Source organism: Rattus norvegicus, chromosome 20, assembly GCF_021556685.1.
Source record: "Rattus norvegicus strain SHRSP/BbbUtx chromosome 20, alternate assembly SHRSP_T2T, whole genome shotgun sequence".
Taxonomy (NCBI): domain Eukaryota; kingdom Metazoa; phylum Chordata; class Mammalia; order Rodentia; family Muridae; genus Rattus; species Rattus norvegicus.
Window position 1 is genome coordinate 13,325,592 of NC_141553.1, and position 26,282 is coordinate 13,351,873.

At 44.3% G+C, this 26,282-nt stretch overlaps 1 protein-coding gene across 1 annotated transcript in view; it reads left to right on the top strand.

Annotated features, from left to right (window-relative positions):
* Positions 1 to 1,244: 1,244 nt before the first annotated feature.
* The window catches only part of Slc5a4b (solute carrier family 5 (neutral amino acid transporters, system A), member 4b), a 50,486-nt gene continuing 25,448 nt past the window's right edge, over positions 1,245 to 26,282 (top strand). The window contains 6 exon segments of the mRNA XM_087598694.1: positions 1,245 to 1,379; positions 2,214 to 2,285; positions 3,651 to 3,755; positions 5,616 to 5,675; positions 8,223 to 8,327; positions 25,243 to 25,348. Coding sequence (XP_087454820.1) covers positions 1,245 to 1,379; positions 2,214 to 2,285; positions 3,651 to 3,755; positions 5,616 to 5,675; positions 8,223 to 8,327; positions 25,243 to 25,348 — 583 coding nt within the window.

Here is a 26,282-nt window from a genome sequence, read left to right on the forward strand (position 1 = left end):
CATAGACCAAGAAAGTTTTGGATGCCCCCATTCAGGCTTGGAATGGTTAGAGCCCAGTTAGACCATCTGGAGGGGTGGTTTTCAACTTGTGAAAGATTCGAGATTCTGAAAAGTGTCCGGATATTAATATTAGGGACTTGTTCGATTCTTCCCCAAGCGGTTCCCTTGGTCAAGAAGTCTGTTTCGTCCTTATTGAGGCCTCTGTTGAAGGAAAATACCCATGTGAAATGCCGTTGAAACAGTAGCCCCAAGTCAGGATGATGTTCTTAGGCCACTGAAGAAAGGACTCTGGTGGGGCTCCTTGAACAGCAAAGGAAAAGAAAACCAGGAAACGGCCACACCGACGGAACAATGTCCGCAAACTTGACTCCCATCTTTTCTGTAAACCTCCTCCTTGTTTAGGAAGCCTTTCCAGAGACCTTGAAAGAAGGAAAATACAGTTGCCAAGTGACTTGGTCCCTGCCAAAATGCTTATGTGAGACGTTGCTAGATTGCCCAATAGCCCTCTCGTCCTACACCCAGGCCATTTTGTTGGTACGAATCACACACTGGGGCTTAAAAATAACTAATGAAATTATAAATCACCATGTATGGAGGGTGACGTAGTTAAAAAGCCCTATTACAGCCTATGTTCCTCTGCTCCTTTTGAGCATGGGACCTGCCCAATGAATGTCCCTACATATATAAAAGGTGTTCCCAGAAGGAGTGTTGGAGCCCGATTTCTTTGATCAGAACTCCACAAAACCATGGTCTTGAACTATCATATAAATTTCATTCAAATGATAAGTCCCAGAGAAATACAGTACTGTGGAAACCTTAAAATAAAGAATTAACCTTACTTTTAAGAGATAGCCTTTTTTTTACCATAGAGAATGTTTTGTAAGGAGCCTTGGCCCCAATGCTCGCTCTGTTCTGCCCTTTGCTTCTTCCCCTCTCTCCCTTTCTCTCTCCCTAGTGTGCAGCTGAACCTGTCTAGTCTTGAGTGTGCTGTCTTTCCCATCCATGAGCACTCTGCACACCACTTCTAATCCCCCCTCCATGTCTGATTTTTATCCCTCACTCTTACCCACTACCAAGAACAAGGCCAAGGTCCCGAAGCTTGAACACACAGCAGAGGTTTAAGGTCCATGCGTCCAAGATCAGCCCTGACACCTTGCTCCATTTGCCTGGGGGTTGATCATTAATCCAGTGTCTGCATAAAGACAGGACTCATCCTCAGGAAGGGACCAGAACCTCCTGAAACCATGGCTAGCACACTAAGTCCCAGCACCGCGCCTCGGACCGAGGAGCCTCCTGAGGTGTCAGAGCGCATTCAGAATGCGGCTGACATCTCAGTCATCGTCATCTACTTCCTAGTGGTGCTGGCTGTGGGGCTGTGGGTATGTGGGAAGCACGCTGGCTTTTGGGTGGGCACCTGGCTCAGGGGACAGTGTCTTCGGGTGGAGGAGGTGTGTCGCGATAAGCTGAGACAGGGATAGGTTGATGGTGACGTCATCGCCTTTCTATCTGGAACATTTTCTGGTAGGTGGTAGTGACAAGTAGGCTCCTTCCTAAGGCAACACAATTATTTGAATGGAGGGGGGATCAAAAATGACAGAGTCCATTTGCATCCCCAGCACTTGACAAAAACGCATTATCGAGTTTTCTTTATTTCTGTGTATCGTTTGAACTTCCGGCTTGGTGAGTCGGCCGCTTGAATCATTTGTGTCCTCTCTGTTCGTTTTCAGTATCAAATTCCATGCTGCAAATTTTCACCCAACACAGCACAATGCACCTCCTATTGTTTCCACGGCTGACAGCAAACAGCTGCTTTTCAGAGAGGATAGTTTCTTTTCTTTTTTTTTAAGATTTATTTATTTATTATATATAAGTACACTGTAGCTGTCTTCATGCACACCAGAAGAGGACATCAGATCTCATTACAGATGATTGTGAGCCACCAGGTGGTTGCTGGGAACTGAACTCAGGACCTTGGGAAGAACAGTCAGTGCTCTTAACCACTGAGCCATCTCTCCAGCCCCGGGGGGATGGTTTCTTAAACCCCTCCTGGTCCTTGAACCCCACTGAAAAGCCGTCCAAGCAGCAGCCTCTGGAGAATGTCTCCTGGGAGAGCACTGGAAACTCACTACTGCTCACACCCTGGCCGGTGTGGCTGGAGCGCTGAGGTGCACCTGCTCTCTTTAACCCTCACCTTTTTCTTCCTTCCTATACAGTCAATGGTGAGAAGCAACAGAGGCACTGTCGGAGGCTTCTTCCTGGCTGGTCGGGACGTATCCTGGTGGCCGGTAAGTGAGCCGGAGATTGCTGGAGATAAATAATAGAGCGGGAAATCAAATCTGCTCCGTCTATAGAATGTTTACATGTACGTATGCTTTCAGAGTTGGTTGTTTGCAATTGGATGACCAGTTGGCATGGTCATCATGGGGAAGGACTGTTCTCCAGTTCTCAACATCCGTTAGTTACCTGTAGTTCTTCATCCAGGCTTAAGGCCTCATGAGGTTTCCTTCTCCCACAATAGCATGACTGTTGGTGTTGCCCTTGTTCAGGTCGTGTTCAGGAGGCCCTGTTGGTGAGATTCCATAGGTGTAGGTTCTCTGACATTTCTAAGAGTTATATATTCATAGAACACTTCCTGTTCCTCTAGCTCTTACAATCTTCCAGTCCTTCTTCAGCATGAATCTCCGAGCCTTAGTTGCAAGAGTTGTGCTGTAGATGGATCAGTTGGCCCTGGGATCCACAACTCTGTATTTGATCAGGGATGGTTTGATGTAATGGATCAGACCTCTCTTGACTATTGAGTCTTAAGAACAGCAGACAGGGGCTGGAGAGATGGCTCAGTGGTTAAGAGCACTGACTGCTCTTCCAGAGGTCCTGAGTTCAAATCCCACATGGGGCTCCCAACCATCTGTAATGAGATCTGATGTGTGTGTCTGAAGACAGCTACAGTGTACTTATATACATAAAATAAATAAATCTTTAAAAAAAACAGCAGGCAGAACTACATAGAGATAGAGGAATAAAATGGCCTGTGACAAAGGTTGGAGAGGAAGTCCCTCATTCTGGAGCATGAAATCCTTAAGACTGATCTAAGTTGCAAAATCCGATAAGAATACTAGCAGCTTTGGCCAAAGACAGGTTCATTTCATAGACCACTTACAGAACAGTCAAAGCACCCATAAGGAAGTGTTCAATAAGCTTGTCTGATAAGAAAATTGTAAATCTATTAGACCACGCATGCTGTGTAATATTCAACAACACAGACAATAGTAAAACCAATAAGTATGGTTGCCTTTCAAAATATTACCACTCTTGTGGTTGCAAGGCAAGTTACCCAGTCAAAAGCCTTAAGTACTATTCCTCAGGCTATCGTGCTGCAGAGGTCTTAGACTTGTTCTGTGTCATTCAAGAATGCACCCTCACCAATAAGCCAATCACCTGGAAACTGCAGTTCAACGACATCAGAATTCATGACATGCAATATCTCTAGACGGTCCACCCAAACAATAAAGAATATACATCCTTCTAACCAGCTCATGGGACTTCCTCCAAAACAGACCACCTGTGACCACAAAGCACCAATTGCGATCTCTCATCAATAAGGCTGCTTTGGGTCTTTTTAACTCCAGCCGCAATCTCTGGTTGCGTTTCAGATGGGCGCCTCTCTCTTTGCCAGTAACATCGGCAGCAACCACTTCGTGGGCTTGGCTGGGACGGGAGCTGCCTCAGGAATTGCTATTGCAGCGGTGGAATGGAATGTGAGTGGTGTGGGGCAAGGTTCTCCTTTAAACCAAGTCCAGACAAAGTTATTTCAATCAAACTCGTATTCTAGGTATTCCAAAAGGCGTGTGTAGGATGTGCGCCTCTTTGATTTTCTTTCTGCTTCCCTTTATGTTAGTCTCCTTTTCCCCTTGGGTCTCTAGACCATTCAATAGAGTTTTCCCTTTCCTGCTGCAAGCCAAAAGTAGTTGTGACTGGATGTGGAGGCAGAGGCAGGTGGATTTCTGAGTTCATGGCTAACCTGCTCTACATAGCTAGTTTCAGGCCAGCCAAGGCTACATAGTAAGACCATATCTCAAAAATAAAATATGAGATGCATTTAGGGACGAGGTCCTGTCTATTTCCCCCTTTGGCTTACGGCTCCCCAGGCTTGAAGTAAGGAGGTCAGGAACTATGGCTGCAGGTACAAAGGATATCTTGGGTTTTGTTGCTTGAAGTTTATACTTTAAAAATTCTTATTTATTGGGCTGGAGTGATGGCACTGACTGCTCTTCCAGAGGTCCTGAGATCAAATCCCAGTAACCACATGGTGGCTCACAACCATCTGTAATGAGATCTGATGCCCTCTTCTGGTGTGTCTGAAGATAGCTACAGTGCACTCATATATATTAAATAAATAAATCGTTAAAGAAAAAAAAAGAATCCCTAGAACATTGACCACATCATGACTGACCCTGTGACCATCCTTCTGAAGAGACATGCTAAGACTCAACGGTCATTATCATTTCCCCATTGACCAATTGTAATCTCAGTTTTCTCTCTCCTTCCTAGAACCTGTATTTCTAGCCATCAACTACATAAAATACAAAAGCAGTGGTTACCCCTTGTGAGAAGCTTCCAAATGAACTCTGTAGTGTAGAATCCACTGGGAGAACATTGTACATATTGTGCATAGGGATCCTTTGGGAGGACAATCACAGAGAGTGTAGAGGACTTGACACATGCTATTAGGAGCTTGATCTTATCTCTTCACCCCCCCCCCAATATTTTCTCATGTAGTGTGTGTGCATAAGGTGAGAGGAAGACATCAGTGTAGGAGAAAGTCAGACCATGGTCAGAGTTTAGACAGACCATCCCTGGGTGGACTTAGGAATGACTAAGATTCATCACGAATACCTTTGCTCTGCCCTTGTTATGTATTTATTCTCATTTTACAGTAGTAGCACGAGAGCCTCCTGTGTATACCCAGCCTCCAGGTGTGCCCTTTGGCCAGAGTTTGATTCTGATAGCGCCACAGACTTTACCTCTAGAGTCACGTTCAGATGGCCCCTTGGGTACGAATTGTGTCTCTGTGCTTGCCTAATCTCTGTGAGGTGTGGTTTCCACTTCTATAAGATAAGGACAACTGCCTAAAGTAGCCGCCCCACTTGCTGTTGAAGCAACAGGGCCACACCTGTCAAGAACCTGCAAACACACATGTTGATGTTTGGTTGTATCTGCTATTGCTTTGTCTGAGGAGTTAGGATTAACCTCCCCATCAAGAATGTTCATAGAGCTTGAAATGTCCTTTTGGCTGCTTTATCCATTCCAGAATCTCGTGCTCACTGCCTGCCCTCCAAGGGCAATGTTTTGTGATAGCTTTCCAGTGGCCCACGTGGGCCCAGTCTGCCATGTTGTCTGACTCTTTTGTCTCACGTCTCGGGTCTCATCCTATGTCTGAGAAAGTGTTGGCCTGTGAGTCACAAGCACAGAGGAAAGGACATGATAGCTGTCTGAAGACCTCAACTGTTTCAGTGGGACAAGATTTAACAAAATGGCTTCTTACTGCTGCTTTTCCACCCCATGGTCCATGGCTCACGAGCAGGGCCTCTTTACGTTCTCTCCTCCGTCTCTTGCAGGCCCTGCTTATGGTGCTGGTTCTTGGGTGGGTGTTTGTCCCCATCTACATCAAGGCAGGGGTGAGTATTCATAGACCTACAATTGAGCCTTCCAGAAGGAATCTGCGGGTGCTTTTCTTCACCAATGTCTTTGAAGTAAAACTCAATACTCAACCTTCTCATGGCCTTCTACTGCTAAAGATATGCAGGTGACAAAGCCCCCGTCCCCCCCCTGGAAGGACTCGGTGCGAGAGGTGGCCACAGAGGAGCAAGAAACCTGTAAGGCTCTGTGTAATGGCCGCTGTGCTTGTCTACCTGGTGCAGGAACCTGAGTCCAGGATCTCCCATGTGCTTTAAGGGAAGCCCATCAGAAGGAATCAAAAATGACTTGGCATTGAACCGAGGGCATCACCCTTGAAGGCAGGGAAAAAATCAGACCCGAGAGTGCTAAAGGAACCACACAGAGGCTAAACATCGGCAGAGACCTTGCATTACCTGGAGGTCAGCTGGAAGATAAAAGCATATGCAGGAAGTGTAGGAGACAGAGGTGGGTGTGCATGTGTGGGGGAGGGGAGGAGGTGTCAATCATAATAGACACGTCTCCTCTCACCCCTGGGAAGTGAGCAGCCCAGTCTTCTGGAAACTCAAACTTCGTGGCCAGCTTGTTATTTTAGGAAGCCCCAGTCAAATCAGCTGAGAGGACAACTCACCCAAGCCATGGGCCGACGGTAGACATTTTACGAAAGACATCATATTTCACAATTTTATAGGAAAGATAGATTCTCCTGGGATAAAGGTGACATGCTTGATACCAGGTCCAAAGAGTAGGGGGGTGAAGAGAGAAGCGTGGGAATAATTTGAAGACTTGAGGCCTCATGGTCAGGCAGTGGGCAACCCCCATTGGTGGGGCTAGAAATCACAGAAAGGGTGCATGTGATGGATTAAGACTTAGTTTAGAAATGGGTGTTCGGTGCCTATTAGAATGCATCTTAGTAAGTTTTGTGTATCTATCAAAAGGCCAGAAGGAGAGTCCTTTATAAAGAAAACAGGTTTACTCAGCTCACAGTCATAGAGGTTCATCAACATGGTACCCAAAATACTTTGGCCACTGCTGCATCAAAAATATGGTGACGAAATGGAGAAGGAAATGGTTACCTGGGGGAGAAGTCAAGCATGGGCCTCATCCTTGCTCTGTGACCACCCACCTCTAAAGATCTTAGTGACTCTTGTGAGAATAGCATCCCCCACCCGTGGTGGTAGAGCTCCTGTTACCTGTCTTCCCACTAAGTGCTGCCTCATACAGATTGCCCAGTCCCAATGGCATCATGTGAGGCACCAAAGCTGAACCTCCTGAAAACTTGAGGAGAAAAAAATCAAGTCATAGAATTCTGTCCCTGGTCTCCAAAGAGGGTGCCTTTCTCATAGTACAAAACATGCTCATTCTGTAACAAGAGTTCTAAAGGCTGAGGTCATTTTAGAAGCGACTCAAAAGTCCAAAATCTTATTGGAGACTCTGGAGAAACTCTGGTAAGATTGTTGTGATAACACCATGACCATAAACAACATGGGGAGGAGAGGGTTAATTTCACTCACCTCAGGCAGGGGCAGGAACCTGAAGACAGGAACCCAAGGGCAGAAACCTGAAGACAGGAACCCAAAGGCAGGAACCTGAAGGCAAGAACCGAAGCAGAGGCTGTGGAGGAGTGCTGCTTACTTGCTTGCTCACCACGATTTTCTTCAGCCTGCTTTCTGCTATTTTCCAGTGCCATGGTCCCAGCAGTGGCACTGCCCATCGTGGGGGTGACAGATCCACACTAATAATCAATTAAGAAAATGTATCAGGCCAATCTGATGGCTTGTTCCTCATGGCTTGCTCAGCTTGCTTTCTTATAGACCCAAGACTACCAGCCTAGGAATAGCACCACCCACCATGGGCCCTCCCACCCTTGATCACTAATTGATAAAATGCCTTACAGCTGGGTCTCATGGAGGCATTTCCTCAAGGGAGGCTCCTTTCTCTGTGTAACTCCAGCTTGTGTCAAGTTGACACACAAAACCAGCCAGTACACTATCCCTCTTCCCAAATGACTCTAACTTGTATCGAGTTAGCATAAAACTAGCCAGCACAACACATAATTGTGGTTGTTTAATTACAAGTAATGTTGCTCTTAGATGATACAGAATTATTAGTAAAAACAATACTAAGTTACATCTATATGTCAGTTGGAGTTGTAGTTGTACATGGACAATAAACCTATACTAGAGCTGAGCAGGGTAATATATACCTCTAATCCTAGAACTCAGGAATTACAAGCCAGAAGTTTGTGAGTTCAAGATCACCTAGACTACATTGTTAGATTGTCTTAAGGAAGGGAGGAAGACTGGCTCACTTGGTGGGCAAGAACAAAGATATAAAACTATTGGTCCAAGGTCACAACTTGTAGTAAATGTTAGGAAGGAGTCGTAAGATGGTCTGCTTCAAGCCTCCATGATCGTTTCAGCCTACGGACCTACACGTTTGGAACTACACGTTTCTCACCTGTCTATTCCAACTTAACTGTCCGTAGGCGTTTATTGTACCTAGAGGTAGCCTCTGAGGAAAATTCCTGTTCATGTCTGTCTCTGCAGGTGACGACCATGCCAGAGTACCTCAGGAAGCGCTTCGGTGGGAAGAGACTGCAAATCTACCTTTCTGTCCTCTCCCTCTTCATCATGGTGGCTATTCAGACTTCCGTGAGTTCAGTGCCTCCTGACAGTTTAGCTGTCAGAGGTTGCTTGATAGGAGGACAGAATTATAAAATAGGATGTGGTGTTTCAGCAGCCTGGAGCCGTGTAGATGCCTTAACCTTCTTTGGTTCTTTCCACCACGCATTAATGAGATAAAGGAGAATTTCAGAGACTATTAATCCTACTGGCCTTCAGCTATGAAGACTAGATATATGCAAAGAGAATATTTTTCTCTTTAAGTGACAGTTAGCTATTCAGGGATGTAGAGAACCTATTTCACTTTCTACTTCTTCTATTGTATAATATGAACTGGAAAATATAAATGGGTTTAAAAACAGAGACACCCTTATTTAGGTGCCCAGTAGAAATCAGTAGAGATGGGTTTAGTTTGGAACTGATTAAATGCCCCACGAAGACAAACTCGGCTAATAAGGAAAGCGAAGTGGGGGTGACTCATCATTCTTTGGGGATAAGCAAGGACTGACCAGAATCAGAACGGTCTCATTGGCTGATCTATTGAGATATCTGTGCCAGTGAAAGACGGCTCACTGTGGGATCTTTCTGCGTTATTTGTATATAAAGCATCGAAAGGTTTCCTCCCGTACCGCATAAGAGGCAAACGCTCCCATGAGACTTTTTTACATTCTCTTTAGCCATTGTGCAGCCATTTTGAGCTCTGTGTTCTCAATGGTAACCCTTTCATTCTCTCTCACGCTCATATTTTGATCTAGGTTAATAGTTTCCTTTTCACTTGAACCAGAAGGGAATATATTTATTTTTCTTAATTGACCTTATCTGTGTCCTAAAACTTCCTCTTTAAAATAGAAACCACAATTAAGTGTTGAGATAATGTAAAGGGTTCTTTTAAGTTGTGTCTTTGGAGATAATTGAAAAGGAAGAAGAAAAAAATTGAAGATTCAGCACCCGGCATAGAATATATGGAAAGAGTAGTTTGGTCCATGTGCATTTGTGTCTAAAGATAAATTATCAGCTTTATGGCCCGTTGGGTGTCATAGTTTTTATGAGAGAAAGGCTGGCTTTAACCTTTGCCTTTTGGCTGAGCAGAATCATTGTTACAAGCAAACCAGTTGCCAGGTTTGGGTGACATAAACGTTTGCTTGCTGATGAATGACATTGTAAGTTATCCTTGGGAAGACGGCACTGAAATAGCTTACAGAGAAAGACAATCTGAAGAGAAAGAGGGAAGCTGGTGGGACCAGGGATGTCAAGGAGCCATGTGCTTCTCTGTTATAGAATAAAAGTACCCAGTTCCCCTCCAAGTCTGACAGCTAGAGCTTAGTCTCCAAAGAGCATTGTCTCAAGAATAGCAACTTCAGAGGTCCTCTCAGGATGAGCATCCCAAAATGAAGGATCCTTGGTGACGGAAGGAGATGGGGGTGTGCGTGAGCTAACTGGAGCTACAAAGAAGCCAAGAACCTATGTGTTGGACTGTGAAGGATCTGTGGTCCCCCACAATGACAGAACACCAGCTTGCCTGCAAGAGTGTGTCTTAAGTGATATCAGCGACGATCATTTAGACATAGGTATTTGTGTCCTTGTCCTTTTTGCACCTCTGTTGCTGTAATGAAGACCATGATTGTTTTAGTTAGGGTTTTACTGATGTGAACAGACGCCATGACCAAGGCAACTCTCATAAGGACAACATTTAATCGGGGCTGGCTTACAGGTTCAGAGGTTCAGTTTATTATCATCAAGGCGGGAGCACGGCAGCATCCAGGCAGGCATGGTGCAGGAGGAGCTGAGAGTTCTACATCTTGTTCCAAAGGCAAACAGGAGAAGACTGGCTCCCATGTGGTTAGGAGAAGGACCTCAAAGCCCACCCCCACAGTGACACACTTCCTCCAACAAAGCCAAACTCCTAACAGTGCCACTCCCTGGGCCAGGCATATTCAATCCACCACAATGACCAAAAGCTGCTTGGAGAGGAAAGGCTTTGCTTTATCTGACAGTTTACAGGACGTCATGAAGAGAAGCCTGGGCAGGAACTCCAGAGGTCAGAACCGAAGCAGACGTTGTGGAAGAATGCTGCTCCCTTGCTCGATTGTGCTTTTGGTTTGTTTTGGTATTGGTTCTGGATTTCTGAGACAGGGTTTCTCTGGTTGTCCTGGTACTCGCTCTGTAGGCCAGGCTGGCTTCAAACTCAGAGATTCAACAACCTTTGCTTCGAAAGTGCTGGAACTGAAGGCATGTGTCATCACCACCTGGTTCAGTTTAATTCCTTATACCACCCAGGTTGGCCTGCCCAGGAGTGGCGCTGTCCACGAGTGGGCTGGACCCTCCCACATTAACCATTTGTTTGCAGGGAGGCATGTCTGGGAAGGAAAGCTTATTGGCTAAGCCTCTAGGTACCTCTTTAGCATGGAGATATCTGTCTTGAGCCTATGTGAGCCACAGGTCACATCTCTTTTCCTATCGTCTTGGTCTGAGATGTTAGGGATGCCTCATCTATGAGTGGAAGGGACTTAGGTACATTGCCCTTAGGTGACTGATGGCCACACGTCTATGGGGGGCTGGGGCCAGTGACAGAAGCCTCGTGTCTGGGAGCAGGTGAAGCTTCTACCGTCCCTTCAGGGTCTCCTGGGCTTCAAAGCCTTTAGCTTAACCGAGGACCAGGCTACTTCTAATGGTCCACTGCCCCGCAACCATTGATCAAAAGATTTCTCTCCACGGACTTTCTGATGTCAACTGGTGGAGATGATCTCTCAGTGAAGCTTCCTTCTTCCCAGATTACGCAGAACAACAGAATCCAGCCAGCACAGTACTTTGACACTGTGATAACAGATTCGCACTGGGTGATAGTTACTCTGTATAGAAGGGATGACATTATTTTGTGAGATTTTTTTCCCCTTTCTTGGATTGAAAAAGAAAGTCACTTGTTTTCAACCCCCAATAATGTACATAGAGCTAGTTGTAGCTTGTGCCTTAATTCCTCAACGTTTTAGTTTGTATTTACTAACAACTGCTTGTAGCCCCAATAACCAATAGTTGCTCCCAAAGAATCATGTGGAGCAAGAAAGTTTTTTTTTTCGTCTCTGGAGTTAATCTTCCTCCCAGGGAGCATTTTCTGATTGTTTTATGATACCATCTGCGCCTTGCATCTTGTACCTAAAATTGTTCAAATATGAATTTTTATGCTGGGCATATTTAATAACAGGAAAATAGTTATTTGTACATAAATCGGCTATGTGTTATTTCAGGATCATAGATGCAATGCTTTAATTGTACTACACCACAGGAAAAAACGATAAACTAGTAACATGATTCTCCTGTTTTAAACCTCTTAATTGTTATGCAAATACTACACTGGGTGTCATTTCCATGCCATATAAAACCACAATGGTAAAATGGGGGTCCTTGATGTGTATTGTCAGCATCTGAAGATATACCATTTCGATGTATTGAAAAGGTTTCACTTCCACTTCTCTAACAGCTTTGATGTGCACAATGAAGAACAGTTCACTATGCAATCCCGCCATAACGCAGACCACTACGACCTAGCGTTTTCGTGCCTGGTCCGCATCTCTCTATTGTTTCCACCCATCTATACCTTCTAGCCTTTGTTAACCGCTATTTTAATCTCCTCTCCTAGGAGATCAACTAATTAAATACCCACATGTGGGTAAGAACACTTTCTGCTTGTTTTCTGTGCACGCTACAATACCGTGTCGGTTACCTTATGTGCTTCAAGATTTTTTTTTTTTTTTTTGTGGCTGGTTATATACAATACATTATCTATATGGGCCACATTCTCTTTTCCTATTTCCCTAGATGTGGACATCTAGGTTTGTCCTGTGTGATTATTGTTGTGCATAAGGCAAAAGTAAATAGGGCGCAGATTTCTCTTCAGGTCACTAATTTAGATTTATGCGTATATAAAATTATAGGCTTGCTATTCTGTGGTGGAGTACTAGATTCAATGACCAGGTTTCCGCATAGTTTTCGTACATACCCCACCCACGTCGGGTGACTCTCTCCCGCTAAGCTCTCCTCTTACCTCCCAGACCCTCTTTTCCCAATGCTTAACCATTTGCCTTTCTAAATTCTTCCCTCTTCTTGCTCAGATGCCCGTCTTAAAGAAATCTCTTTATCCACAGTCACGAAGCCTCTGTTTAGTCTCCCAGCCTTTACCCAGATAGGCATCTTTAACAGTCACATTGACCAATCAGCATCTGAGATCGGATATGTGGTATTTGTCTTCCGTGGGCAGGGTTTACCTGCTTCAAATAATGTTTTCTAGTTCCGTCCATGCTCCTGGAAATTTCACGGTTCTCTTTGCTTTAGTTTCATTTTTCAGTCGTCTGTGGATACGCGTGTAGGCTCACCCACATCCTACGGTTGTGAACTGAGCAAATACCTGTGGAGTCCTGGAAAGATACGCCCGGTTGTCGTGTAGTGTGGTCATACAGGAGGTCTGTTCTCCGTTCTGTGAGAAGCCTCCATAGTGGTTGTCCTGGATTACACTCCAGCAACAGGAAATAAAGATTCCTCCTCCCATGGCCTTCCCACGCATCTGCCCATCTGCCGCCTTCTGTGTTTGGCTGATGAAAATCCCTCTGAGGTGGGATTTCAGACTAGCTCTAATTTGCACTTCTCTGATGATAGAGACCTCGAACGCCTCAAAAATACTCACTAGCGCTTTGTGTGTCTTCTTTTGAGATCGCTCTGTTGTATTATTGGCCCAGTTATTGATTGGAATTTCTTTTTTTGTTGGTATTTAATTCTTTCCGTTCTTATGTGGTGTGAAGCCCTTGTCTGAAGAAGGCCTGCTAATGGTTCCCTCCCGTTCCTCGAGCTGTCTCTTCTGTGGATAGTTTCTCGCAGTACAGACGCTTTTTAATTTTATGTAACCCCGTTTGTCAATTCTTGTATTGTTTCCTCTGTGACTGGCATTCAAATTTGCAGCCTATGTTTACATCCTGAAATGATGTATTTCTTAATTCTTTGAAAACTTCAGACACACAATGTCCTTCTAACTCCTCCCAGATGCATTTTGGGTTTTAAATCAAGGTCTTTGATCCAATTTGAGTTGACGTTTGTGTAGTATGAGGGACACAGGTTCATTTTCATTCCTCTGAAGATGTATTTCCAATTTGGCCAGTACCATTTGTTAAAGACTATTTCTTTGTTGTTTTTGTTTTTGGGGGACAGGTATTTTTGATACCCTTGTTAAAATCAGGTGTCTATACCATTTGTTAAAGACCATTTTTTTTGTCGTTTTTTTGTTTTCGGGGGTCAGGTATTTTTGATACCCTTGTTAAAATTAGGTGTCTATAGTTTCGTGGGTTTGTCTCCAGTCTAATATTAGAGTTCCTGGTGTGCGTGCTGTCTTTATTACTGTGCCTTTTGTAATATAGTTGTAGTTCAAGTAATATGATGTCTCTCTCTAGCTGTGTTCTTTATGCTTAAAACTGCTTTGGCTACTCAAAGATGTGTGTGTGTGTGCGAGTGTGTGTATGTGGGGGGGGAAAGGGGGAGGAGAGAGGGAGAAGGAGAGGGAGAGGGAGAGGGAGAAGGAGAGGGAGAGGGAGAGGGAGAGGGAGAGGGAGAGGGAGAGGGAGAGGGAGAGGGAGAGGGAGAGGGCACCTGTACATGCTTCTACACAAGCCCAGGGACTGTGTTCTAGTTCTGTGAGAAACGTCATTGTATTTTGATTGGTATCTCACTATAGATTCTATAGATTGCTCTTGAGAGTGTAGCCATTTCCAGCACAGTAATTCTACCTGTGGAGGAGCCCGGAAGGTCTTTTTATTACCAATGTTTCCCTTCACTCATTTCATTCAATGTCTTAAAGTTTCCACTGTAGAAAGAAGCCTTTCACCTCCTTGGTAAGGTCTAGTCCCAGGCCTTTTTTGAAGCTATGATAAATGAGGTCTTTCCCAGTCTCTGTTCCCTGTTGGTGACTCTAAAGCTACTGGATTTTCTATGTTGGCTTTGTATCTTGCTATTTGCTGAAAGTATTGATCACATCCAGTTTTTTTTTCTTTATTTTTACACTCCAGATTTTATTCCCTTCCCAGTCCACCCCCTACCCCCCACATACCCCACACACACCCATCTCCACAAGGATGATCCTACACCACCAGACCTCTAAACTTCCTGGGGCCTCCATTCTCTTGAGGGTTAGGTGCATCTTCTCTGACTGAACCCAGACCCGGGAGTCCTCTGCTGTCTATGTGTTGGAGGCCTCATCTCAGCTGGTGTATGCTGCCTGGTGAGTGGTCCAGTGTCTGAGAGATCTCGGGGGTCCAGGTTAATTGAGTGCGATTGCAAACTGGTACAACCACTCTGGAAATCAATTTGGAGGTTGCTCAGAAAATTGGAAATAGACTTACCTAAAGACCCAGAAATACCACTCTTGGGAATACACCCCAAAGATGCTTCACCATGCCACAGTGGCCCACTATGTCCATAGCAGCCTTATTTGTGATCGCCAGAAGTTGGAAACAACCCAGATGTCCCTCAACCGAGGAATGGATACAGAAAATGGTTCATTTACACAATGGAGTACCACTCAGCTATTAGGAACAAGGACATCCTGAGTTTTGCAGGCAAATGGATGGAACTCGAAAATGTCCTCCTGAGTGAGGTAACTCAGACCCAAAAGGACATGCATGGTATGGTATGTTCTCACTAATAAGTGGATATTAGCTTTAAAAAAATCTTTTTTTAAGGTGAATCTTTTCACTAACAGACCACATCCTCTGCAGATAAAAAGCAATGATTTTCTCCTGTGTCATCTTCGTCCCTTTCAGCTGTTCAAGCCAATTGATCTATGCTGTAATCTAGCTCTGCGGTTCCTTTTCTGGTTTTGATTTCAAGGATCTTCAGATGTACCGAAGTCCCCCATGATTGTTGAGTTTGGGCGTCTGTGGTCCTTCATGCCTTAGAGGCTCGTCTATGACACGGAGCGCAGCAAGGGTCGGGATATAAATATTTACAGTGGCTATGTGCCTTGATGAATTGTTCCTTTACCAATATGGAGTTGCTTTTCTTTATCTCTTCTGATTGCGTTAGGAGTTTAAATCCACGTTATCGGAGAGGACCATTGCTATGCCAACATGTTTATGACTTCCCGATGCCTTATAGATTGCTTCCTAACCTTTGACACTCAGTCCCTAGACGTCTGTTTCTCGGAGTCAGCACATAACTGGGCCCGTGTTTCGTTGCTTATCTAAATCCGGTCCGTTAGTGCGTGTCCTTAAATTGGGGGGGTTAAGGCCACTGTGCCCACTATTGTGAATGAGGAGGGTCTGCTGTTGTTTGTGGTTTTGTTTTGGTTGTTCTGGTTGATGGTTAATTTAAGTTAGTCATATCCTTTTTTATTTTTCTCGTGGTAGTGCTGGGTGTTTGCTGGTTGGCTATGTGCCTATGACTGGCTCCTTCTCCATTCTCCTCTGTGGACCAATAGCTTTCAGGCCCCATACAGTCTTGTATGTAAATTTTTCTCCTTCCTAGGTACACAGCATTTGTTGGAGAATTTTCTATACTGCTGATTTTCTGGGACTTGCCTTAACTTGTGTATGTCTCAAGATAATTTTGAGGGGTTGGGGATTTAGCTCAGTGGTAGAGAGCTTGCCTAGCAAGCGCAAGGCCCTGGGTTCGGTCCCCAGCTCCGAGAAAAAAAAAAGAAAAAGAAAAAAGATAATTTTGATCTCTTCCTCTATTTTTTATTGTTGATTTCTTCACTTACTTACTTATTTTTATCTTATTTTATCCGGAAGCCATTAAGTATTGGCGATCTTCCCGCTTCTGTCCTCCTCAAAGCTGAAGTCATAGGGTTATTATTTATAACTTTTAAAACATTCACAGGGAGTCTTTTGAAATGGCACCCAGTTTCCTACGATTCACTGCAGCCCACTTTAGATTTTTTTTTAATTATTTTATTTATTTACATCCCAAATGTTGCCCGATTCCCCCTTGTAGAGTTCTTCTCCTGCCTCCCCTCTCCCACGTGCCTCTGGGTGGATGCACCCCCCCCAACCCCGCACCCTCCACCCCTCCCTGGGGCATCAAGTTTCTACAGGATTAGGAGCATCCTCTCCCACTGAGTCCTCTGCAATGTATCTGCAGGGATTTTAAGCCCTCTTGCTGTTCCAGCCATAAGTGCCTTCCTGACTCCTCAGGCAAATCTGCACTGTCATCATGATGTGTCCCGTTCACTGGGCCTGGGTTCGCTGGTTGGCACACACCTCTGCCTTGTGTTTCACCACTCCAGGGCTGGACCCAGACTGACTTGGTGCCATCACTGTGTGCTCCACGCCCTTGTGCCCCCGTGTCTTGGCTGGCTCACCTAGCGTTAGTGTTATCAGAGACCTACAGGCCGCTTTCTGAAAGGGCTGCCTAGCCTCATTTGGAAACTGCGTGCAAGCCTTCCGCTTTCTCTGCGTCTTCAACCTGCACATGTTACTTTTAGTGTGACTGAGCGTGGCTGGGGTTTGCATTTTCCCGCTGATTACCAATGCTCAACTTTTTCTTAATATAAAATTGTTGTGGGGATGGAGGGATGGTTCGGTGGTATAAGCCCTTGCTGTTTGGGGCTCACAGGGAGACTTACAAGGATATGTAACTCGAGCTGCAGTGGACCTTGGATCCTTTTTCTGGCTTCCACTGATAGCAGGGAGGCAGGATGTATGCTTGCTTTCAGACAAAGCATGCATGCACGTACCACAAATATAAGTAAACTTTGAAGATTTGTATGCGTTATTAATATTTCTCCTCGTGAGAATGATTTCTTGAGATCGTTTATTCATTTGTAATCAGCTCCCGTGCGCGTTCTACTGTTGACTTATTTTAGTGTCTAGCTTGTAAATATTGTCGCTATTTGTCAGGTCTTCCCTTGGTTGAGTTTTTCCCTTTTGGTGGGGAGGGAAGGGGTGTGAAAGGCTTTCATGAGAGTTAGCTTTGACTGGCATGCAGTGTCAGGTTTCCCGTGGCGTTTCCCCAATACTTCGCTTGGGTTGAATGCACCCCTACCCATATTTCTGTCCCCCATTCATACTTCTCCATTCCCAGGATTCCCCTTTCCGACTTCATGTTGCATGTTTCTATTACCCTCTCTACATGACCTCTTTAAAGCCATTTTCGATGTTTATGGGCCCCTCTCTGCTTTTATAACCTGTCTTTGCACTCATGGCTACACACACGTACACACACACACATAAACACACACACTCACACATACATACACATATACATACACATACACACATATAATACACACACATACACATAAACACACACATACATATACATACACAAATATATATACACATACATATACATACACAAATATATATACACATACATATACATACACACACATAAACACACACATACACATAGACACACACACACATATACACATTCATACACACACATATACATACACACATGCACATACACATATACATACACACATATACATACACACACATACATACACACAAATATATATTTTTAAGTATATATACATATACATACATGCACATATACATACACACATACATACACATACAAATATATATATCTTAAGTATTATACATATACAGACATATTTGTGTTATTTTTATTTTTATTTAGTTTTACTATATATATTTATAATATCATACTACTTATGTAATACTTATTTTATTTCCATTTATATATAAATCAGAAGCTGGGATCCTCCTATGACAGATGGCATGTGATGTTTATCTTCCTGAGCCTGGGTTACCTCACTTAGTAGATTTTTCCAGTCATATCTTGCAAACTTCATGATCTTATTTTTCTTTACGGCTGAATAAAATTTCACCAAGTCTATCAACCACATTTCCCGTATACATTCATCGGTGGAAAGATAGTTTTTTTGTTCCCAACTATTGTGAATTGAACACAGCCACTGAGTCAATGGACACAGTTGGTCAAGTATCTGGAGGGGGACGTCAACTCCTTTGGGCAGATGTCAAGGAGTGGTATGGCTGGGACAGGTGGGAAGTTTGTTTTGAGGTTTTTGAGAATTCTCCTCACTTACTTCTGCAGTGGCTGCCCCGCAGTGTGCAATCCCCACCCATGGGGAGCGAGACTTCCGTTCCCCTCCCCCACCCTCTCCAGCATTTGCTGACCTCAGTCGTTCTGACTGGAGTAAGAGGAAATCTCCAGGCTGTTTGATTTGTGTTTCCATAATCACTAAGGGTGTTGAAAACTCTTCTAGATACTTCTGGGTCGTTTTTATTTCTTTTTTGGAGAACTCTCCGTTCAGATCCATGGCCCATTTTTTAACGGGGTCGTTTGTTTTATTGACTCTTGGGGGTTTTCTGTTTTTTGTTTTTGTTTGTTTGTTTTGTTTTGTTCTGTTCTGTTTAAGTTCTTCATCGCCTCTGCACATTCATGTTCTGTGAGACTCTATCAGATTCATCCTCTACACATACATAGCTGTAAAAGTATGTCTCCAGTTCTGTGCCCTTCCTTTTCCTTAGGTTGACGGCTTCCTTGGTGGTAAAGAAGCCCCATCGGTCTAAGATTGGCCTTAATTCCATGGCAAATGGGGTTCTATTCAAAAGGTCCTTTCCAGGGCCTGGATCCTACGGTGTAGTGCTTATGTTTCCTCTGGCCGGTTCAGTATTTCAGGTTTCACACTGAAGTCTTTTATCCATTGTAGGCTTAAGTTTTTTCAAAACCTACCCTTGCTGCAGTAAATCTCCAAACCCAATAAGCCTGGGCACAGAACACAGAACTCAATTATAATACTTACAAGCTACGCGCCTAGATCGGGCAGATAAACCACGGCTCTACTCTACTCCCCAACTATGAGATCCCTTTTAACTTTCGGTTCCTCCAGGCCACATGTTTCTGCTCCATCTTCCTTCCACCTCTTTTTCCTGTCTTCCTCTCTCTCCCTCTCCAAAACTTTCAACCCCGCCTTTTTCCTCTATGGCCCAATCACAGGCTCTAGCCTTTATTTGACCAATTAAGGTGAGGGACGGGTTCACATGAAGTCACCTGACTGCCTGACTGACCCACTCCTCATTGGAAGCAGCCTGTAGGCTTATTGTGGGGTCCCAAGACACCACTCGGGGTGGGGAAGCGCAGTTTGAGAGCGGGACCCAGCTGGAGCTGACTCAGGGGTCCCTGGGCCTGCAAGGAGGCGGGGACCCTCAGGTCCGCAGGCTCTTGGGCATCCAGGAGCCACTGGGATGCCACTGAGGAGCTGAGAATGAAGTGGGGGGCCCCTCGGGGCTGGATCTACTCTGGTGCCGAGGGGGAAAAGGGGGGACTCCGGCTGGTCCCACAGGGATAGTCCTTGGCTTGATGGTGGCAGGCTGCAGGCTTAGTTTGGTGGTAGCCACAGGTGGGAGCACAGAGAGGCCTTCTACAGTCAATTAGATGGTGGCTCTGTAGGTGAAGGCCTTCTCTGTGGCTCCCCACGGCGAACCTGATGAAAAGAGACAGTCCAAGGTTTTAAGACATTTATTATCATGGTGGGAAGTGAATGAGTAAAGCCATACCCCACTTCTCAGGGTAGGCCTGAGATTAAATACCTTTTGCAGGGAGAGTGTCTGGGAAGGAAAGTTCATAGGCTACACCTCTGGGCCTTTAGGTACCTCATTATAATGGAGATCTGTCTGGAGCCTATGTGACCTGTGGTCACATCCTCTACCAGTGGAGGAGCTTGGGCTTACATGACTGATGGCCACGAATCTATGGAAGGCTGCAGCTACTGACCAACCTTGTTTCCTAGGAGCCAGGTGAAACTCCTACCATCCCTTTCAGGGTCACTGCTGGTTTCAGTTTCAAGCCTTTGCTTAATCCGGAACCAGTGTGCCTTTCACGGTCCCAACAGCGGCTCCTCTAGAGAAAGTGGAATTAGCATCAAAATGCAAAGAGCACTAGAGCAATCCTCAGCATACTTTTAATAAGGATTCTCGAATGCTTTGACACCCCCTACCAGCTCACTGTCCAAAGTTAGGAGAGGAACATGGTAAATAGGACAAGAGGATGGGAACCTGTTTAGAAATAGTTCTTTGGGGGCGATTCCAATCTCCATTGTCAGGATACCAGCCATCCAGTTCAGTAGTGACACCAAACATGAATCAGCAGGATCCAGCAGAAACAGCCAGGCCTCCGCCAAATCGGCACAAGTCAGCGGGGAGCAACAAGGTCCAGCAGGAATACCAGGGGAAGTTCTCTGCCATTCCTCTCTCAACAAAGTGGAGATGCACAAAGAAGTGAGATCAACGAATCGAATTGTTGCATAACAAGCAAGGCAAGCGTGCAGTAACTGTCTGTTGAGTCCTACTCACACACTCTCCAAACGTCATGGGTCTGCTCACTGGTCTTGCTTCAGCAAAACAGCACAGGAGTCTGCATCACATGACCCAACCAGAGACTTCCATTTCAGTCCGTTTGGAGATGATTTTTGCTCAGGGTGACATAGATGGGTCTAATTTCGCTCTACAGCATGTGGGCATACGGTTGTCTTCACACCATTTACTGAAGACGATGTCTTTTCTCTGGTGTGTGTGTTTTGATAGCTTTGTCAAGCATCAGATGGGTGGAGTTATGTGTGCTCGTGTACGGATAGATCTTCTGTTTTGTTCCATGGGTCAATGAGACTTTTCTGTACCAGTCTCATACTCTCTTTTTACTGCTATCACTCAGTAATACAGATTAAAAATTCGTTCTACGAATCCCTCCCCTTTTGGTTTGGCATTGCTTTGGCCAGCTGAGCTCATGGTTCCATTTGCAATTTAGGAGTTTTAAAGTATTTTCTGTGAAGAATGCTAAGACAATCTTGACTGGGATTGCCCTGGCACTATAAAGTGCTTTTGATAGGACAGCTCATTTCCACAGTATTAATTCTACAAATCCCTAAATATAGATGGTCTTTCCGCTTCCTAGCATCTTCCTCAATTTCTCTTCCCAGAGAGTTGACATTTTCGGCACAGAGAAAACCCTTCTTGGTTAGGATCATTCTTAAATACTTTACATTTTTAGAGGGATTGTCAACGGGAGTCCATCCATGAGCTTTTTCTCAGCATGTTTGTTTCCAGTGTATCGTAAAGCTATTGATTGTTAGAAAGCTGGTTTTATATCCATGCTACGAGTTTTCCGGGAATCTCTCACATACAAGATCTTATCATCCGAAAATAGGGGTAATTTGATTATTCTTGTTTACGTCCCTTTGGTTTCCTCCTCTTGTCTGATTGCTCTAGACAACGCTTCGAGTAATACTTTGGGATGAAGTGAGAACAGTGAACAGCCCGTTCTCATTCTTGATTTTAGTGGGGTTTTTAATAGGATAATGTTGGCTGTGGGTTTCTTCTTTCTTTTTTTTTTTTTAATTAATTTATTTATTTTATGTATGAGTACACTGTCGCTCTCTTCAGACGCACCAGAAGAGGGCATCGGATCCCATTACAGATGGTTGTGAGCCATCATGTGGTTGCTGGGAATTGAACTCAGGACCTCTGGAAGAGCAGTCCGTGCTCTTAACCGCTGAGCCACCTCTCTTTCTTGCACGTAGCCTTTATTGTGTGGAGGTTTATCCCCTCTATGCCATCCCTGGTGCTTCAGTCATGTAGGCGTGCTTTTGTCAAAGGCTTTTTCTGCATCGATTCAGATGCTGATGTGATTTCTGCCCTCGGCCATTTGTATGGTTTGTGACACTTACATATGTTTGAACACACCCTGCTCCTCTGGGATAAAACCAGCTTGATCATGGTGGATAATATGTGTCTATATTGAGCTTGCAAGTATTTTATTGATTTTTTTTTTAATCTCTGTTCATGCGGTATATTGGCCTGCGATTTGCTGTGTTTGCCTATTTTTTGATATTAAAGTAATTCCATCTTCATAGAAGTGTTCTTTTTGCTACTTTTTTTCTTTTTACACAATTTAAGAAATATTATTGGTGGGGTTGGGGATTTAGCTCAGCGGTAGAGCGCTTGCCTAGGAAGCGCAAGGCCCTGGGTTCGGTCCCCAGCTCCAAAAAAAAAAAAAAAAAAAAAAAAAAAAAGAAATATTATTGGATGTAGATCTCCATTGAATGTCTGGTATAATTCATGCCTCGCCTGGTTTTAGTAGGAAAGAATTTGTGAATTATTTCAAGGGTTCTAGGAAAAGAGTAACATCAGAAGCCATGCTGACACAGTCTCATCCACATGACTGCCCAAACTTGAGTTGAAAAAAAAAGAGGACGCCAGTGGTCTTGCCACACTGGACATGGAAAAGCTCACCAGCCTTCAACCCTATGCAAAGAACTGTAGGTAACTAAGGGAAGCTGGGAGCAAAAGAGGTCGTCTACCCCAGGGAAGAGCACACCAGTTCTTTGTCCTTTACTGAGTGGTTAACACTGAAAATATACATACAGGTAACATATGAACTAAATAGATTATATTTAGGAATATATGTGCATGTGCATATACATATGTTCATGGAATAACAACGAGTTGGGGAAAGGTCTTACATTTGATAGAGAGTGGAGAGGGGTATATGAGAGAATTTAGAGGGAGGAAGTTGAACATAGTAATATGTCTACTAAAGCCTTTCTGTCTGGCTTTAAGTGAACCGGATAGCAAAGCCATTGTGTCTGGCTTTAATGGAAATGTTTCAGCAAAGCCTTTGTTATGTTTAGATCAGTCAGTAGAGGCCGAGAAATTGTTTGGAGACTGTTTGAACCTTGAACAAATGTTGTCTCTCTAGAGAATTTGCACTTGGTGTTACGTGAGAGCTTGCAGCTGCACCTTGCAGCCTCGGTCCTAAGACACTCCTGCCAAACCTGGAGTTCTTAACTTTTGATTGTGGCTAGCTCTGGTCAAAAGGGACTGAGATTTGTGTGTGGGTCGTCTGCTCTCTCTGGCAGCGAGGGCAAGATAACCTTGGTGACTGGAACCTTTTCTAGCCCCAGTTAACCTTGTATAATGTTTGAATAAAGTAACCGGAGTGAGCCAGCTGGGTGTCAGTCTTTTCCAAGAAGGCTGAACCCTTCTGCCCCTTCGGAAAATGAAGGCTTAGCATCTTGGTGAACTTCTCTCTCTCTCTCTCTCTCTCTCTCTCTCTCTCTCTCTCTCTCCCCACCCCCACCCCCAAGGCACCTACAATAGACACCAGTATAAATAAGAGAATTATATTATACTCTCAAAATGAATAAATAAATAGATATGTAAAGAAGATAAAATACATTCTTTTTTTAATGATTTATTTATTTTATGTATGTCAGATCCCATTTCAGATGGTTGTGAGCCACCACGTGGTTACTGGGAATTGAACTCAAGACCTCTGGAAGAGCAGTCATTGCTCTTAACCGCTGAGCCATCTCTCCAGCCCCCAATAAAATACATTCTTAAAAGTTAAAACATGGGGCTGGGGATTTAGCTCAGTGGTAGAGCGCTTATCTAGGAAGCACAAGGCCCTGGGTTCGGTCCCCAGCTCCGAAAAAAAGAACCAAAAAAAAAAAAAAAAAGTTAAAACATGAGGCTGGAGAGATGGCTCAATAGTTAAGAGCACTGACTGCTCTTCCCAAGGTCCTGAGTTCAATTCCCAGCAACTACGTAGTGGCTCACAACCGTCTGTAATGTGTGTGTCAGACACACTAGCTACAGTGTACTCATATAAATAAAACAAACAAATAAATCTTTGAAAAAAAAAACAAGTTAAAACATTTCTTTTTTTTTTTTTTTTTGGTTCTTTTTTTCGGAGCTGGGGACCGAACCCAGGGCCTTGCGCTTCCTAGGCAAGCGCTCTACCACTGAGCTAAATCCCCAACCCCAAGTTAAAACATTTCTAAGAGTGATGTTTAAATTATTTTTAAAGAGTCATCCCTTTCTTTCTAAAGCAGTATGTAATTATATAAAAAGAAAACAATTAGAATCCTAAAATTTTCATTGATAGAATACTAATGCCAATAAGATACTCTTTGAAATACCCTTCTTGGGCTGGAGAGATGGCTCAGCGGTTAAGAGCACCCGACTGCTCTTCCAGAGGTCATGAGTTCAATTCCCAGCAACCACATGGTGGCTCACAACCATCTGTAAAGAGATCTGATGCCCTCTTCTGGTGTATCTGAAGACAGCTACAGTGTACTTATATATAATAAATAAATAAATCTTAAAAAAAAAAAAGAAATACCCTTCTCAAGAGAATTACTATAGGTGATTATTGAGCCCCTCTAAGCTTTATGGTACAGAAAAAGGTTACAGGACATGTTGCGTGTAATTTTAAAAAAACACGCTTCCGACCGCTAGCCCAACTCCTGGCTTGACCGTTCCTCCCAGCTAGCTTTGACAAGCCGCCAGCTACCACCCCGGCTTCTCTCTTTCTCTGCCCACTTTTGCTCCTCAGAAGAAAAACATTCAGGCGGCTCTATTACCTTTGAACTTGCCAGATAACACGATTGCTGGGCGCAGAATCTCCTGCCCTAACCTTATCAGCCAGCCTCTATCGGCCATCTGCCGGTGGCAGAGGCCAAGAGGTCTAGCTACCCCAAGATCGTATTGGTTCCGTGCTTCTCATCCCAAAGCCTGGCTGAGAAGGCCCCTTCTCTTTCCTCCTGCGCCTTTTTCCTCCTGGGACTCGGGAGTCCCTCCTTTACCCTTTGCCCATCAATGGACTCCCACCTTCTTGATTGACTAAATCAATAACCAATCAGGGAACGAGACCTTACTATTAGCACCTCCCCCTACAAGGACAAGCCACTTCCTTTCTGTAGCCATTGAACAATGAACTACCTGTGGTGAGCGTATAGAAAAGAGAGTGAAAATTGCTCAATGACTTGCAGGGGATGTTGTGGTGGGGCCATTTAACCAGAGACTTGGAAGAGGGGCAGGAGTCTATCAAGAGAGCTAGGAAAGGAGGTGGATGTTGGAGCAGGAAAATGAGGCCTAAAATATGTGTTTCTTTCCCATCCCGACTGTTGCTTTCGTAGTCAACCATATTTTCCGGAGCCATATTTATTCAGTTGGCCTTGGGATTGAACCTGTACCTGGCCGTCTTCATCCTCTTGGCTATCACTGCTTTTTACACGGTGGCCGGTAAGTCTGCCTCTGGTTTTACTCACCCATGTGTTCTATTTGTCCTCCCCCATCTGTGATTAGTGACTGGGTGTTAGCCTTCTGAGGGCCAGAGGAAGGGTGCCATCGCGTTGCCACTGTGAGACTAAAGCGCAGGACAAGAGCAGCAGTTTCGAGAAACGCGACAGAATGCTCGCCGTTAAATGTAAGAAGAGTGATCAAGACAACAATATGGAAAGTGTGTGGCAGCCATTCAAACTAGCTCCTCACGAAGCTTAGATGTTGGTCCAGTGTCTCGTGCATAAGAAACTAAACTCCTCTCCATAAGTTTTAAATCAGCTAGTATGGTTTATACTCACTGACTTGGAGGAGAAAAGAAAGCGAGAAGAAGTTAATCCGAAGTGACTATTGCACGTTGAACACCATTTCAGATTCATGAGGGACGGGGCCCTGACCTCTGATTTCCCAGCTCACCCTTGTTTCCGCGTCGCACTCCCCAGAAGGAAACACCTTCGGGTGGAAGATCCAGTGAGGTTAGAATTTAGAGAGGATATTTTTTCTCATACAACACTGTTACAAAGCACAAGTCAGTGATTATTTCTGGACTCCAACTAATAGAACAATGATGTGTCCCGAACAAGCAAGGTGCAAGGTTTACTGAGACAAGAATGAATATATGGGGGTAATTGAGTAGATTATTATGGTGAGCTGTCATAGCATAAAAACTTCATTTTTCCCTTATTTAATATTCAAAATCTCATCAACATGGAACTCCACCAATGATTCTTTGTATCTCATTAAGACAAGAGAAAGCAGATGAACTAAATACACTAATAAACACAGGGAAAACTGACCTCAAGACAAGCTGTGGCTCACACGGGACCCATGATGCATTCATTGTCTGCTGACTCCTTTCTATGTTTAGGATAGAGGAGAGCCCAGAGGTGAAGAGGGA